At 38.3% G+C, this 16,374-nt stretch overlaps 2 protein-coding genes across 5 annotated transcripts in view; one reads left to right on the top strand and one right to left on the bottom strand.

Annotated features, from left to right (window-relative positions):
- Positions 1 to 16,374, top strand: part of LOC142318831 (adhesion G protein-coupled receptor L4-like) — a 421,773-nt gene that overhangs the window by 15,047 nt on the left and 390,352 nt on the right. The gene's annotated exons all lie outside the window — the stretch shown is intronic.
- LOC142318830 (uncharacterized) overlaps positions 1 to 16,374 on the bottom strand; it is a 61,556-nt gene that overhangs the window by 40,369 nt on the left and 4,813 nt on the right. For 2 of the 4 annotated variants that reach the window (XM_075355364.1, XM_075355365.1), the window contains exons 3-4: positions 14,736 to 15,136; positions 9,394 to 10,069 (exon numbers count right to left, since the gene is read on the bottom strand). The exons of the other annotated variants lie outside the window; for them this stretch is intronic. In XM_075355364.1, the coding sequence (XP_075211479.1) occupies positions 9,394 to 10,069; positions 14,736 to 15,136 (1,077 nt within the window). The remainder of the gene's footprint in view (positions 1 to 9,393; positions 10,070 to 14,735; positions 15,137 to 16,374) is intronic. 4 annotated transcript variants of the gene reach the window in all.

Genomic DNA, 16,374 nt, shown 5'->3' with positions numbered 1-16,374 from the left:
TATTGCAATATTTCATGGTTTTCATTTGTTTTAAGCAAGTAGAACAATTTTTTATAATTTAAAAAATTATGCATATAAGTCATATGCATATAAGTTAGTGACTTATATATAGTAAGTTAATTCTAGTGACCCGCGCAGGATATATTTTAATTTTATTGAAACTAATGAGTATCGCTTTAAAGACTCCTTTTTATTTTTGCTATCTCACACTATAGTACGCCTATAGTTATGTAATATAATTATGTCTTCGTCCCTAGAATGATAGTGTTACCGTCCTAGTTTTTGAGGTAAATGAACATGTATATTTACATATATTTGATCTACGCATGAAAATTTTACTTAATTCCTATAAATACATTGTAAATTTACTATTACTGTGTTTTAATTGCTTACATTTACTAGTACGAGATAACTACGACGTAAATGATATTTTTTTAAATAAAATTATTTGTCTTTTGTAAAAATATTAGGTCTATATTATTACTGTTAATACATCTTAATGAAATTGATACAATCCAAGATACATTCTAAGTAGCGCATGATATCTGTGGAAAATAACTGACTGTAACAGAAGTATCCTACTGAGAAAGAACATGTACGAATAAAACTTTATAAAAATGTGGAGTAATAGTATAAATTTCCCGGCTTAAGCGTTAACTTTAGTTCGTTATTCTCTCCCACGCCTTTTAAAAATTTATCAAAATATGACTTTAGTATCCTTAAAGCAAATTTTATATTAATAATTACAGTAGAAATTGTAAATCGAGCATTCATTATAATTCGTATATCATCGTTTTTGGGAAGGGTTAATTTTTTTAAATACAGATTATTTTAATTGTATTAGTTATATTGTAGTTATAACTGAGCTCTCTGAATATTTAAATATTCCGAGCTTTAATAAACATATCAAAGCATCAAAATTAAGAGAATCAAGGTATCCTGTTTATAAAATTATGTTCAAGCTTTTATTGTGTTAGCATAGGTTCACTGACTCAGTCAGTTAATTAATTTGAGACGAGGTACTGCGTCAAAATAAACTTAGTGTTCTTGGATTGTTATTATACTTCTAATAATAATAAAAAAAAAATCAAAACACAAACAGTGTAATAAAAGAAAAAATCTGAAAAAATGTGGGTAAAAACTAACTGTTATTCTGCCAAAATGATGTAAAAATATGATTTCGAATGATGGTATGAGATTAAACGTGCAATCATTTTTTTATTAATACTTACGATAGTTATGGCAATAATTATGAATAAAACAGAGCAAAAGGATAGCCGATAAGCCGTAGAAAAGTTCGTCGAATTTTAATAAATTACCGTAATCTTGTAATTTGTAATAATCATATTTTTATATTTTTTAAGCGTATTTTATTGCAATTAAAAACACTGCGATGTGGTATGTATATAAAGTAGTTTATACAGACTTTATCCACCGTTGTGTGTATACCGTATAAAATTTACACAAGATAATAGTAAATCTTAAGTGATTCTATTATTTGAAATGGGAATTGGCAAATAAATTTGTGTTTAATAGTAGTAATAATTCATTTTTATATCATTTAAGTTTTCTTCATTTATTGTAAGGCGTATTTAATTTTTTGGATGACTAATATTGTTATCTAGAACTGTGATTGTGCAAATATTCAAGTTAATTTTCCTCACATGAAATTCATATTATCGAAATCTATACGGTCTGTTTCTGAGCGTAAAGCGTCTGCGTAAGTGCCTATGAAATCAGGTCTCGTTCAAACTATATGGGTCTTGGATCGGGTAGATTCTATACAACATTGTCAGTGGATAGGTTATCAGGTAATGCTGAAGACTCCTGTCTTCAGCATTCAATTCAGGGTAGCCAGCCAAAAAAAAAAAAAAATGGTTAAATGACTAAAATTTACCTGTGAATTTATTTACGTGTTAGATTGTTTGAATACGCTATTCAATATCTGATGTTTTTCAACATTATCGTTTGCTGAACGAGTGCTTGTTGCCTCAGGTCTGGAAGATCGAGGCATCAAAATATTTTATAAAGGATGCTCAACTATCCATACACTACTCTTACCGACCTCTGATGAAACTGTCAGTGGTACGTAATTGAAAGTCTGCACTTAACTAGAATTAACGTGATTTTGGGTGAAAGGCGAAATGCTTGCACATCATAGTAATGGAACGAAATACATTTAGTAATATCCTCTGAGAAATTAGGGTATGTTACCACTCTTATGTTTTGAGAGTACTTATGCTCATCTCCATGGTTTTCGATCATGTCGGTAACCAGTAATAATGTTGTAGCTTTCTAATTTAAGTCACTCGGTGCAGAAGATTTGGATAGTTCAAAATTAATTCAACGTTAAGGTACGATAAGTTCCTCACAATGAAATGTTTAGAAAGTATATATTTGGTGCTTTGGATTTCTCAATAAGTTTTCATATGATAATTAAATTTTTATTACGGTCCGATTAACGAATTTTTAAGCGGTTGCGGATATGGATTTAAACTCGGCGTAGAAAGCGTAGAATATCTAGAAAAAAATGGAAGGATAAAAATATAAAATTGTAATAGGAAAAATATATATATAAATTTAGCCGTAGAAAGGAGGAGACTAGCCAATGAAGATGTTTTTAATAAATATGAATGGTATACGGTTGATGGTGTTCATAGATTGCAATAAAAAAAGGTTTCTTCAAGATCTCGCTGCAGGTTGTAAGCACTTTACATTACTGATGACGCGTATCTGCTGGTCGGTTTTGATTCAAGGAGGAAAGTGAAGGTACAGGGAACTGAGAACTTTTAGTATAACAAATATGATACTTTTACGGGATTTTTAGACTATTCAAGACATCGATTACTTAAATTGTGTTATAAAAACATTAGATCCTTTAAAAGGCAGAGTTGTATGAATGTAGTTTTATACGAATAATTAACATTAAAACATCATTAGAAGGTGTTTTGTAAAAAGGTAATAATTCGTGTAAAATTTTTAGATTTACAAATATAAATAAATTTATTTATTTTTACCCTGCATGTGTTGTTTTATAGCTGGTGTAAACTGGTAATGTATGGTGCATATATTTATTTAATCTGGTTGGATAAATTAAGCAGTAAAGTATACCATTTTTCTTCGTGCGCATAAGTAATGTTAATTTAAGTTTGTAAATATTGTCATACCGTGGGCTCTTGACAGGATGTGCCCATGTGATCCAAAGACTCTCTCATGTACAAACAAACTCATACATTTACAAAGAAAACTTAGCAGGTCGTCAATAGTGGAAGTAATACAATTAAGAGTGTTACTAAAGGCATATATTACTATGAAACGGTTCATTCTGTTACACACGATCTGGAGATGGTTCCTTTTGGAGCCATTGTCACTTTTAAGAGGTGATATATTCACCTTTCTTGGAAAAAAATTTCAAAAATTTCTCCGAATAGGTCACAGAGAAATTAATATTATCGCGTTTAATAGAAAACATAGTAGACAATGCCATACTACTCATGTCAAAAGGATAAACCACCCAAAAATGTTCCACAAAATAAAAGCGATACGTTGTTAACTAAAAAAAAAAAAGCTGTTGCAAAATGGGAAAAGAAGTTATTTTCGTCGGTGTTAAAAAACATACCAAATTTAAATTCTTTAATTTTTAATGACATCCTTAAAAAAAAGAATTACTCTTTAGTACAATACACCTGTACCGTATTCCTGCAAAACCTGAAAAGTCTAATGCAAACTGTATTGTTTGGGAAGGGGATTTACAGGGCGACATATTGAGTGATCGGAAAGAACAAGTAGCATTCATGGTTTTAATTCTATCACGGGCAGTTTGGAAATAATACGTTGAACATGGTAAAAAGATTAACAAAACAATTGGTGTTTCCCAATTACAAACCCAACTGAGGGATTAATCATTCCATTGGGAGCAATTAACGAGCAAGCCCGATACTGGTTGTGATATAAGTAACATATTTATGAGATGCGAGAAGTAAATTAGAAACTAAATATTTAAATTTTAACTATTGAAATATTTAATAAGTTCTCCGAATCGGTGAGTACACAGTTTTGCTATTTTAGCAAATCACAATACTTTATATTGTTACAGTGCAAAGCAATGCCAAACCATTTAAAACTTCCCGTACATGAATTATTTTCCTGGTATAAATTCGGTAAAAATAAATTTCATATATTATGTAATTATTTTTTTTTTTAATTTATCAAAACACTTGTAAGTGTCTAGGTAGTTTAGTTTAGGTTTAGTTTTTGTATCCAGTGACTGAGTATGTGGCTCAGAGGCGCACTTGTAAGCTCCAGGTGCACACAGATATGTCATTACTGGATACCACTGTGGGTAGGGTCTCGGTGAAGACACCGGCAGTGCCGCGAACCGCGTCAGTGATGGTGGAGGCGGTAGGCCGAATATATGCGGATCTCCTTCTCATTGTAAAGGACTCCGTGTCGTCGGGCGAAGCAGGTATACTCTCGGCAGGTCTAGGGCAGGGAGAAGACCTTCACATCAGAGTGACGGACACTGGAGACGCTGCTGAGAAGCGACAACAGCAAATTTTGGTCAAGGTAAAATGCACGACAGTTACAGCCGGTAGGGGCGTTCGACGTGTTCACTTGCCCATAAAGGACGTAGACGCCCTTATCTCTGAAGTGGATTTAATGTGTGATATCTGCAAAACAGGCTGGAGTGACGATAGATGTCCTCTCCCTGCGGCCCTCATTCGGGGATACAAAAGTGGCAACGGTGGAGGTTCCGCCTCCGCTTGCGGATAAATTGCTGAAGGACGGCCGCATCCGAATTGGGTGGGTGTCTTTTCGGGTTTCAAGGAGCTCTGCTGAGGAGTGTTGTAGTAGATATTGGCGGATTGCGCACCGGTCTGGGTCCCGATAGGCGGGAACATTGTTTCAACTGTGGTAGTGCGGTAACTTCTGGTCCCTTGGATGCGTTGCCAGAGATGGTGGCTATTTGGTTTGCTGTTGGTGTTTTGACTGTCGGTAGCGTGTGTACCTCCGACAGTTCGAGTCGTTTTTGACTGCATACTGCGGCTGCTGTTTAGCATCAATCTATGTAGACTCTCTATTTGCCCTTCTTGGCGGTGTACAATGCACAGATTTCTACGAACCTGTACCCGACTTACTGCGGTGAAGAGGTGGCAACCACTTCTGTCCCCATCACGAGTAAGGGAGTACTCCCTTTAGTCCTACTCGCGTTCTTTTAAGAACGAGGGCCGTAATCCGTAGTTTTATATCTGAACCAGAAGCAGCTAAGAGGTACGAAGGGTCACAGGAGAATACTTAAGGTTTCCAGATGCCCGTGGCTCGCTGTGGGCAATCGTCACGTAAGTGGGCTTGCCCAACATTCCAGTTAGGAGGAAGACAGCAAGTGTCTCGTTAACCATGTTAGAAAAGGCTAGGGAATCTCTGGCCATGACAGAGTTTACCGAGGTGAAGAAGTCGAGGCGGAAGAGGAAGCCGGAGCCTGTTCCTTCGACCTCGTTGGTGGATGAGGCTTCGGAGATGGATATAGCGACACCCACCCGGGGTAAACCTAATCTTGCGGTAGAGGCATTTCGAAAAAGGACTGGGTAGACCTGGCAGTTCTGATGAGGACGTTCTGACCTTCATGAGGGAACAGAACACCGACTTGGACGAGGCTGTGTTTAGGAAAGAATGCAGGCTTATCTTCAAAACAGGGAAGCGTGATACCCCAAGGTATCACGGAGTATTCGAGTTAGGCGCTCTTCTAGAAGTTCTTGTCGGAAGGTAGACATCCTCCGACAACCAGATTCGAAACCCTTTCTGAGCTGCGAATCCTCTCGCGTCAAGGAGTACCTTGCTGTGCAGCGATGCTTTAAATGTTTAAAGGTTGTCGCTTCGGCTGTAGGGTCAAATTCTGCAAATATGAGTCAGTCTGTGCGCATTGTGGTGAAGAGCGTGACTGTTGTCCGCAGAAAAAAGAGTTCCGACTTGCGTCAATGGTGAAAGGTTGCGTAAGAGTCATAGGCACTCCGTGAATATTAAGGATTGTGGATGTCACAAGATGGCAGTTGAGATTTACTTCAATTCTCTTGATGGGTAGGTTCGGTCAGCTAAATGCCCAGGGTGCCTACGTGGTCCAAGTTGAATTAGGTGAAGTTGTTGAAAAATGGAGCCTCGATGTTGTTCTTCTACAACACCCGTATATGGTCAAGGGTAATTTGCCCAGCTGGAGGAAGTTTTTCATTGGAGACAGTAAGTCAGCCGTACTGTGCAGGAAGTTTTAAACAGGGATCATTTGACTGAACTGAACATTTGGAAAGCTGAGATATAATTTTTAGGCTGGTAGCGAATCGTCCTATTCTTATAGGTGTTGATGCGAATGCCAAATAGTCTCCTTGGCACAGTTGAATCACGGATAATGGCGGTGGTTTATTGAAGGTTTCATTGCGCAGTATCATTTTGATGTTTTTAATGCAGCCGGTGAATTATCTGTCGGTGCAGTTGAGTTGCGGGGGCCTTCCATGGTACCAACATTGATGTCACCATTGGTAAGGACACCCTGGTAGGATTATGAACTGGTCAGTAGTCGATGATTGCGCGAGTGATCATCGACTAATAGTTTTTCAGTTGGTAGGCGGGCTGCGCATTGTCTATAGGGGGAATGTCCTTATTCAGCAGGGGCACTTACTGCACAGGCGGGGAGATTGGCCTAGGTTTTCAAATATTCTTGCGACCAGGCTTTGAGTTTTTGCTCGAAGTCTGGACGAATTCCAATTAGACGACCTGGCAGAGAATTATTTTTCTGTGATAGTTGAAGCCTCTTAACAGTCGATTTCCAGAGGCACGAGTTGAGAGAGAGTAGCTGGATGGTGGTTTCCAGACTTGACCGCGATGAAGCGGACTGTGGGCCGGCTCAGGAGAGCCGTACAGCGTGAAGATTATACTGGTACGCGTGCAGATTTGCTTGCGAACTATCGTCGGAAAAGGAAAGAGTATTTTCATAATGTTCGGTCTTTTAAGCGTAATTCTTGGCGCTCTTTTGTACAAGAGCAGGGAAATAAAGATCCATGGGGGTGTCGTCTATAGAGTACTAAAAAAGACATTCTTCTGTCGGCTCTCTCGACCCAGGATGGAGTTGTTATAGACAAAGATCGTGCCTTCACTCTTCTGATGAACGATCTGCTTTCAGATGTTACTGAGGTTAGTGAAACCTTTTATCATCGACGTGTTCGCAGGGACGTCGTAGGTTTTTGCTCTGCGAATTTGTCTTCTGGAATTACTGAGATGGAAGTCCGCCAAGTAATATGTAGCCTGGCTAGGAATAAAGCCCTCGGATATGATGGTATCACAGTGGAGCTCCTTGTTCGCAAGTTGCCACTAATTCTTAGTCCTTTGACTAGGATTTTTAGTAGGATGCTTTTTGCTGGACATTTCCCAGCGTGTTGTAAACGTGGTGAATTGAAATTGCTCTTCAAAGGTGGCGACAAGGACCCCACTGTAAGTTCTTCTCCGCCAGCTGAAGTTCTTGCATGTAGCAGGTAAGGTTTTCGAGAAGGTTTTGTACCTTCCCATTAATAGTAGGTTGACTTCAAACCATATGCTGATGGACGATCAGTGTGGTTTTCGCCATACTGGGCAGATAACTGGCCGGAGGTAGGGGTTTGGCATCAAGCTACGGTCAGATAATGAGAACGGCGACTGCACTGCCGAGGTTATGGATTACCATGCAGTTGTGAGGTGGAGCGCCGTTTTGACGAGGGCGGTTTTTGATTGAGCAAATATCACTTTCGGCGTTATGGCAACTGCCCTGCCAAGGGCATGGATCCCATGCAGCCGTGAGGTGTAGCGGCATCTCGACGATGGTAGTAGGTTTACTAAAGGTCACGTGGATCTCTGCGACGGAGCTGAGTGGGAGTAGCAGGTCTGTCTGCTTCTCCCTTGCAGACCAGATTGGAGTCCATAAATTTACCAATTCAGGGGTATGAACTGAAGTTGAGTTCACTAAGGGAACTAGGACTAAATTTTCGTTGTTGCGAACAGCTTTTTTGGTGGTATGTTGTTTTTCAATTTGCCTCGAATCTATTAGACATTTACAAGAAAGTGACTCAGTAAAAGTAGAACTAGGTGTGGGGTTCGTAGTTTCGCGAACTCGGTTAGGCTAGTTTAGAGGGCAAAGATGTAGGGCATTCAAGATGTCCGGACGAGGCCTACATCGAAGGCAAAAGCTGAGTTTAAATGTAAATATCTACCGAGGCATTTACATCGGTGGCATCTGAACGAGGCCTCGCTTATTACTGTAAGATGTAAAAAGTTAGAAGGCGAAAGACGACTCCCGTTAAAGCCCATCAAGGCTAGGAACGGCAGGGGTGGTGTGGCGACCGGAAACGCCAAAAAAAGCGTGGGTTCCCCTACGCGGTTGGGATGTGGGATTGCGGGTCATCTACGTAAGTATTGCCCAACGGACGCCAAATCTACCTTTCGTAATACTCGGGGGCATTCTCTTGAGGGACGCGACTACAGAAACAAGACAACATATGGATATCCTTTTCCTGTGTTTTGGGAAAGACTGGGTTGGGATAGCCCTGTCGAGGAGGGGTGGGCCGTTTAGGTGTCACGCTGGCGGTGATTGGACAGGGACTCCCTTAGTGTTCCGGTCGGAGACTTCGATGAGGGAGCACAATAGGATCGTTGTTCCAGTGGGGAATCCCTTTGGGTTTCCTCATTTGAGGCGTGGCGTCAAGACCGGAGTCCCGGTGGGGGATTTCTACGAGGCATGGCGACTAATTGAAGACCGAGTCCCGGCTGTCTGGAGGGAACGTCAGTTCTCGACTAGGCAGTTTGAGGCGATGGCAATCCCTGAAGCTGTGTTCGTGCTTGGTTTTGGGTCCAGCTCCAGGGGGGTGGTATAAAAACTGATGAGCTCAAAAAAAAGTGTTTAAACATTTTTTAAATTTTTAAACCTTATCAAATCTTTATGACAATATTAACTAATACAATTTTTTTGAATTGCGTACTGACTAATCATTTGTCATAACCATTCGGGTTTCTTATGTTATTTACAGAGAATCCTTGTTTTTTTTATTTTTAGTTGATGTCATTACAGTTTGGAAGTTTTGTGAGATTTTTAAATTTTTTTATGTTCGTTAAGATGATAGAAAAACGCATTTTATTTTTGCAAGGGATAGTCTCGTCTTAGATACATAATAAATTTATTATTTTGGTAATGTGTGTTCCAGCGTTTTTGGCCATGTGATGGCAGTGAAGAGAAGAGTGCTTAGTATTGTGCATTGTGGAATGTAAACGACCTCATATATTATACGCTTTGATTCGTTACTAAGTACGAGTATTATTGGAAAACAATTTTTATAGAAAACTAAAAAACTTATCATCGAATGTGACGCTAACTTTACTTACTAATTTGATGTTGCCGTTTGGGTCCACAACTTGCAAAAATGGAATTACTTCATCATGTGTACATTTAAGTAAAAATATTCCGATAAGATCAATTAACTTTTCAAATTCCCAATTTCTTTCTGAAGCGTGTTTCAACATGAACAAGATATTAAGCATTCCATCTTGTTGACGAGGGTAGTTTTTGTAGAATGCAGCGATATTTTCCAAAAAAGTATTCACTTTTCTATAAACTTCTTCTTCATTTGAACTTTTTATTAGTTTGTAAAGACTGACTTTCTCAAGTATGATTTTTGTGACAGCTCGAGGTAAGCCTGTTTCATAAGCGCGCTTCCAAAGTGACATAAACTGGTCCGGTAGAAGGTTTAAAGAAATAGTACTAGCCATACCAGAAATCTTAAAAGGCGCCTCGATTTCATTAAATCCAGAAATTATTTGAAGTACATATTTAAAATCCCAAACTTTGATCATCTCTCCCGATAATTTATTCAAATTTACTATCAGATTACTCATTTCTTTGCTGTTTGATAACACAATTTGTATAGTCTTAAACGTAACAGGTCTATCACCATCATTATGTGGTGAGAATAACCTATTTAACAATTCCGTTGGCAATTTTGATTTCTTAATACAAATTTTTTCAAAGATTTCTATACACTCCTGTTCGTTTAATTTTTCACTGCAATAAAAAAAAAGATAACTCGGTTAAGAGACATTTTTACAATACTTTGGGCCTTTATGTAAACATGCACACTAAACGCTATGAAAATAAAAGCCCTAAATAAAATTTAGAGGAGTTTTATTGCAATTTGTGTACATACACCAAAACGTTCCTTAAGAAAAAGGTATAAACAACATCCTTTTATTATTCGATTTTTAATATATTTGTTAAACTGGAAGTAACCACTGCTTGACGATAAACATGCGAAATATTGTACTTTACTGAACGTTATTTATTTATTCGGTGGATACTTATTTTAATCATAAAGTATATTGCTTCTATAAAACAAGCTACCAATTTGTATACTGTCGCTCAAGAATTTTCCAGTCAGATAATTACGGTAAAAAATACTGTTTTAGATGTAGCCGACCTTTCATGTTATCATATATATCCTCAACTTTAGATTCAATTCATATGCTATTTGTAAACGGTTGTTTGTTGTTGTCTAACACGGGAACGAGTTAAAAAATAAAAACAGTTAAACCATGAAGAATCACTTTACAAAGAAAGTTAACAACATCTTGGAATTCATTGAGATGCTAGTTTTATTTTTAAAGAAAAGAAATTAATATTTTCAATACATACATATTTAGGTTCAAATATACTGGACATTTATATTAAGCTAATATTATTTAAGGTAAGGAATGATTTCCTTAATATAAAGAAAATCGAAAGGGAAATCCTATAAAGAAGATGAGCTAGAAGAATATTAGAATAATTGTTTAAAAAGCCTCGAACCAAAAGCTAAAGAAAGATAGAGAACGCAATTATTGGAATCGTTCACGAGATGCTATGTTTATTTTGAATGATTTGGCCGGAGAAATAATAGAAAACCAATAAATAAATGACTGTCATTATATACTTTTATTTAAATGTTTTGTGCTGCTGTTAATATGAGAGTATTATGTAAAAATATGTGGTCTCTCAAGCAATATAAAATTTTACACTTGTCATCGGGTTGATCACGAAAGTATTTTTAATGTTTTTGAGTATTAATCTGAAAGTGCTCAAATATTTTCAGATTAATTCGCTATTACAGAAGAGGCAAAAATATCTCTTGGTTCTTAGAATTAATTAATGTTTATATTCCACTTGACATCTTATTTTCGATTGTCTCGATCTTCCCTGGACACTGATTTTATGAGGTAAGTGTTTGCCTCATAATTAAATATATTTAATGAAAAGATTTTAAAACTTTTTTATATTCATTTAAAACATTTAAAAAAAGATTATAACTGAAAAAAAATAAATAAAAAAAAATAAAAATAAAAAAGTTGAATGACAACCACTCGGTTCATTGCAAATTCTTGAGCATAGCTATATTAGGAGAGGGGAAGAAAAAAGTTTATTAGACTCTTTTTATTTAGTATTTATCTGCCAGGTTTGAAATTTGTTAAATTAGGTGATTCCTTTTATAAGTTTAGAAATTGTAAAGATTTCTGAGCTTAAGACGAAGTTTATGCTTCTGAAGGGTGCAGACAAATGATCGTACAGTAGAAACCCCCTCATTAAGTATAAAGGCTGTGTAATCAGCCGAGTGAGAGTTCCTAAGCATCTAGGTGTTTTGCTTGATGAGAAGTTGCTGTTTAGCAACCACATTAGGCAAGTAGCGGCGGACGCATTCTCAGTGATGCACAAACTTAGGAGGATTGCTCGGAAGGACTATGGGTGTTCTGGCCATCAAATTTTCATGGTGTACCGAGGTGTCTTCTAAAGCATGATCTGTTACGCGGCGCCCGTTTGAGCGCATAGGTTGGATGTGAATAGAGCACTTGTTTAAAATTTAAGGAGTGCCCAGCGCAGTGCCTTAATTGTATACACTGATGTTTTTAAAACTATCCTCCTTCAAAGCTACCACCGTACTGCGAAAGGCTCTCCCAGTCGATTTAGTGGTGAAATTCCGAGCAACCATGTGGAGATTCCGAAGAGACCGGGAGGCCGAGGAATTTGGGATGCGGTTTCGGGCCCGGCCAGTACCGGAACGGAACGGTGATTTCAATGCACTGGATCAAAATTTCATTCAGTTGCCCATCTTCCGCCTGCGGAAGACTCTGCAGAGCCTCGCAATGGAAACATGGCAGCTGGAATGGGACACCATGACTAAAAGAAGATCCCTGTACAAATACCTTTAAAAGTATCTCTAAGTGTAAGGAAAATAGGTGGTGGTTAAATCTACCCGAGAAGAAATAAAAGTAGAGAAAATAATTTCACCCACAAGATAGCTCAAGAACTCTTTCGATTGTCGGTGCCAATTCTCATTCGTTTCCCTCAAGATATTGCGTCAAATTATTGGGTTAAACCAAGTTACTAAATGATCAATGATCTGACTGGCTTAAATGTACGTCCAAACAAAATCTGATTTTCCTAATTAAAATAATGATTCGACTGAAGATGTGTTTAACCCTTGAAAGGCTGGTTGTGGAACGGCTCTGGGAAAGCATTGAGGTGAATTGTTTTCTAAATCGAGGCAAGTATGGCTTCACGATAGGGGATGGCACTGAGAATTGCATCTTAAATGCTCTTACCGAGGTGGAAAGCGCCGACTGTAAATATGTTTTTGCAATTTTTATAGACATAGAGGCAGCATTTACTTCCTTGTGTTGGAGTTCTGTCTTCTATGAGCTGGAACGCCGCAATGTTCCCGTAGCCCTGCAGGCCGTAGTACGTAACTATTTGTCTAATCGTACGGCTCTGTTTAAAGATGCGTACCTAGCTGTGGAAAAATCCGTCACCAGGGGAAGCCCGCAGGGTTCTGTTTTCGGTCCCCTGCTGTAGAACCTGGTATTTGACGGGTTTCTGGGATTGACATTCCCAAAAGGGGTAACGGCTCAGGCTTTCACTGATGACTGTCCTTTTAGTTCGTGGTAATTTTCGACCGCAGCTGGAAGATTGAGCGCAAGCGACCTTGTCGAGTGTGGAGGGCTGGATGGACATTCAAAATTTAGAGATTTCTGTGCCCAAGACGAAGTTTATGCTTCTCAAGAGTGCAGACAAATAATCGTACAGTAGAAACCCCCTCATTAAGTATAAAGGCAGTGTAATTAGCCGAGTGAGAGTTCATAAGTATCTAGGTGTTTTTTTTTAAAGAGAAGTTGCTGTTTAGCAACCACATTAGGCAAGTAGCGGCGGACGCAGTCTCAGTGATGCACAAACTTAGGAGGATTGCACGGAAGGACTATGGGTTGTCTGGCCGTCAAATGTTCATGGTGTACCGAGGTGTCTTCTAAAGCATGATCTGTTACGCGGCGCCCGTTTGAGCGCATAGGTTGGATGTGAATAGAGCACTTGTTCAAAATTTAAGGAGTGCCTAGCGCAGAGCCATAATTGTATGCACTGGTGTTACAGTGCATACAAACAACCTCCTACGAGGCTATCACCGTATTGGGAAAGGCTTTCCCAATCGACTTAGGGGTGGAAGTTCGGGCAGTCATGTGGAGATTGCGAAGAGACCGGGAGGCCGAGGAATTTGGGATGCGGTTTCGGGCCGGGCCAGTACCGGAACGGAACGGTGATTTCAATGCACTGGATCAAATTTTTAATTCAGTTGCCCATCTCCCGCCTGCGGAAGAAACTGCAGAGCCTCGCAATGGAAACATGGCAGCTGGAATGGGACACCATGACTAAAAGAAGATCCCTGTACAAGTTTATACGGGATCTGTGGGAATGGTATGCCTCTCCTTCGTTTTTAGGAACAACGGGTGCCCAGGTGCTCACCAAACATGTTAATTTGATCCAACATCAGTTTCGGTTCCACCTGGCATCTGATGACCTGTGCGTCTGCCGGGAGGTCCCGTCTGATGAACATCTGATGTTTGACTGTCCTTCACTATGTTTAGGAGGGGCGGTGGGGGGCGAGAGACCGAGCCACCGTGGAACTTAGAGGTCAAGGGGAAAATTGGCCACTCACAAGAGGCGAATTATATGGCGAGAACTACATTGCCGGACTGAGTGGGAGTTCCTTATTGCGATTGCTATGTTCAACCGACATCAGTAGTTTACTTAAGGGAAAGACTCCTACTGTAGAAAGCTAACCTTGAGATATATGGCTGGCCACCAGCCAATTAGGGCTCCAAGCGCTTTTTAATATGGTGGACAGGTACTGGTTGGCATTCAGTGACCTAGGCGTGGCAGCGAATTGCTGCCTTGACAAAGTAAATTTTAATTTATGGATGCCATATATATTTTTAGTAGTTGACGGGATGCGCCTACCCATTTTAGTAAATATATGACAAGTGAGCGGTTGGCGCACGTAAGCCGGTGGTGTATGGCACCGCGCTTAGTCCGCTCACGCTGTTAGGTAAGCTCTAGGAGCTATTTAGGACACTGGTCGCTAAATTGTTTTGAGGCCCAGTAGCCGTTTGGGGCACAGACATTCGGTCTTATGCTTTAGGGCGACCGAATAGGGTGGTGGCGGAAGAAATGCCAAGCAAACCTACTAAATAACTATAGGGTCAATAGAAAATTGTTAAGCAATGAGTCATAAATACGAGTACCATTAAGTAGCTCAACAAATTTAAAAAAACCTCTCAAAAAAAAAATCACACATACTATTACTGTATACACATTATTTGATATTAATATTACTTTATACTCGTATTATGTGATTTTTTTATACGTTACTTACGTTTTGTCGAAGTCCATTACTCGTTTTATTTCGTCATAAGTGCAGCTAAATTCTAAATTCGTATGGTCAATCTCCTTAGGGCTATTATCTGAAATCCCATTCGCATTCCCCCACCATTTTCTGTATATCCCAAGTTTAGTTTTGTAGTGCTTGTTTTTTACTATTTCTGGAATGTGTTTATACGTTTCAAATTCTGGTTCAAATATTTTGTTAATTAAGGTTTCCCACCATAACCATGTTTCATATGCAGCAATTTCTTTGAATAAGATCAAATTTGGTTGTAGAATTCTTTCAAAAGAAGTAATGATAGTCGACACTACCCATTCTGCTTCTTTTAATACAGTGAAACTATTTGCACATTCATCTGGACTAAGAGTTTTTTTCGAACATTGTCTTGCTATCTATATTTTTACAAAATAATATCACAGTTATAATTTTAATGCCATTTAAATTTTTTCTTAATTTACAGAAAACTAACTATGTGAAGGGTATACATATGGATGAATAAATTCAACGAGTAACAGTTGAAAAGGTTATTTGGTCATTATGAAAAGCTTGCAAGTGAAATTGGATACATTTTTCATGCTTTTTTTGAATACAGTACGAGAACGTTCAACAGGTTTTTTGTACGGTCATTTCTAACGTAAATTTGGAAGAGTATTTTTACATTTTTCTTTGTTAAGTCTTATGATAACATACAGTACAATAGTACAACATGATAAATTTCCATGCAAACCATTGCAAAAGTCGGGTACAAGAAGCTAGAAAGCAGAACTGCATGAATTATTGGAAACCGATTTGTCGAAATTTTTTTTGCCTATTAGGCTGGATGTTGGGGATCAAACTGACAAAAAATCAAAATTAGAAAATTCCTAATATTAATGGCGTACAGATGGTCTGGTAAAAGTTGCTATTGTGTATTTTTGTTTTCTTGTGTTTTACATGACCATTTTAATGATAATTACTCACCTACGGATTGGCCTATTTCATTTCGAAAATCGTTCTTGTAAGAGAAAGTATGTCTAGACGGATTTAATCTATATTAACCGACTTACATCCTGCCTTCCTGCTCTACATAACATTTTAAATCTGTTTAATTTGTGAAGATAATGACTATCTTCACAGACACAAGGCTAATGTAGAGAAAGAAAAGATCTGTCACGTTCGTAGGGCCTGTACCATTATGTAGAGGCTATTAATTATTGCCTATATTGATCACGGGAAGTTATTTTAACTCGGTGATTGATTCCTTTTTATTGGAAGTGCGTCGACTGTACAAAGTCGATCCCGTGATTGCAAAATTCTTCAATGAGATCACGAGAAAACTGAAAACCTGTCTTAGTCGTAACTATTATACGGCTAATCGTTTTTAAGTTTTGCGAGATACATATATACATACAGACGCCACGCCGAAACTAGTCAAAATGGATTCAGTGATGGTCAAAATGAATATTTCCGTTGAAAATTGTAAACCGAAATTTTTCGTGATCACAACACTTCCTTCACTCGTACAAGGAAGTAAAAAATTATTTTGTGGCTGAATTTCGTAATAGGAATAAAATATTTGTTGCTCTGATATTAGTTAAACAGACAGTTCTAATTTATTCTCGAAGAAAGTGAACAGGGGTAAAATTTAATT

This window comes from Lycorma delicatula, chromosome 2, assembly GCF_047948215.1.
Source record: "Lycorma delicatula isolate Av1 chromosome 2, ASM4794821v1, whole genome shotgun sequence".
Classification (NCBI taxonomy): domain Eukaryota; kingdom Metazoa; phylum Arthropoda; class Insecta; order Hemiptera; family Fulgoridae; genus Lycorma; species Lycorma delicatula.
The sequence above is the reverse complement of the archived record's forward strand: the minus strand, read 5'-3'. Positions and strand labels throughout refer to the sequence as shown.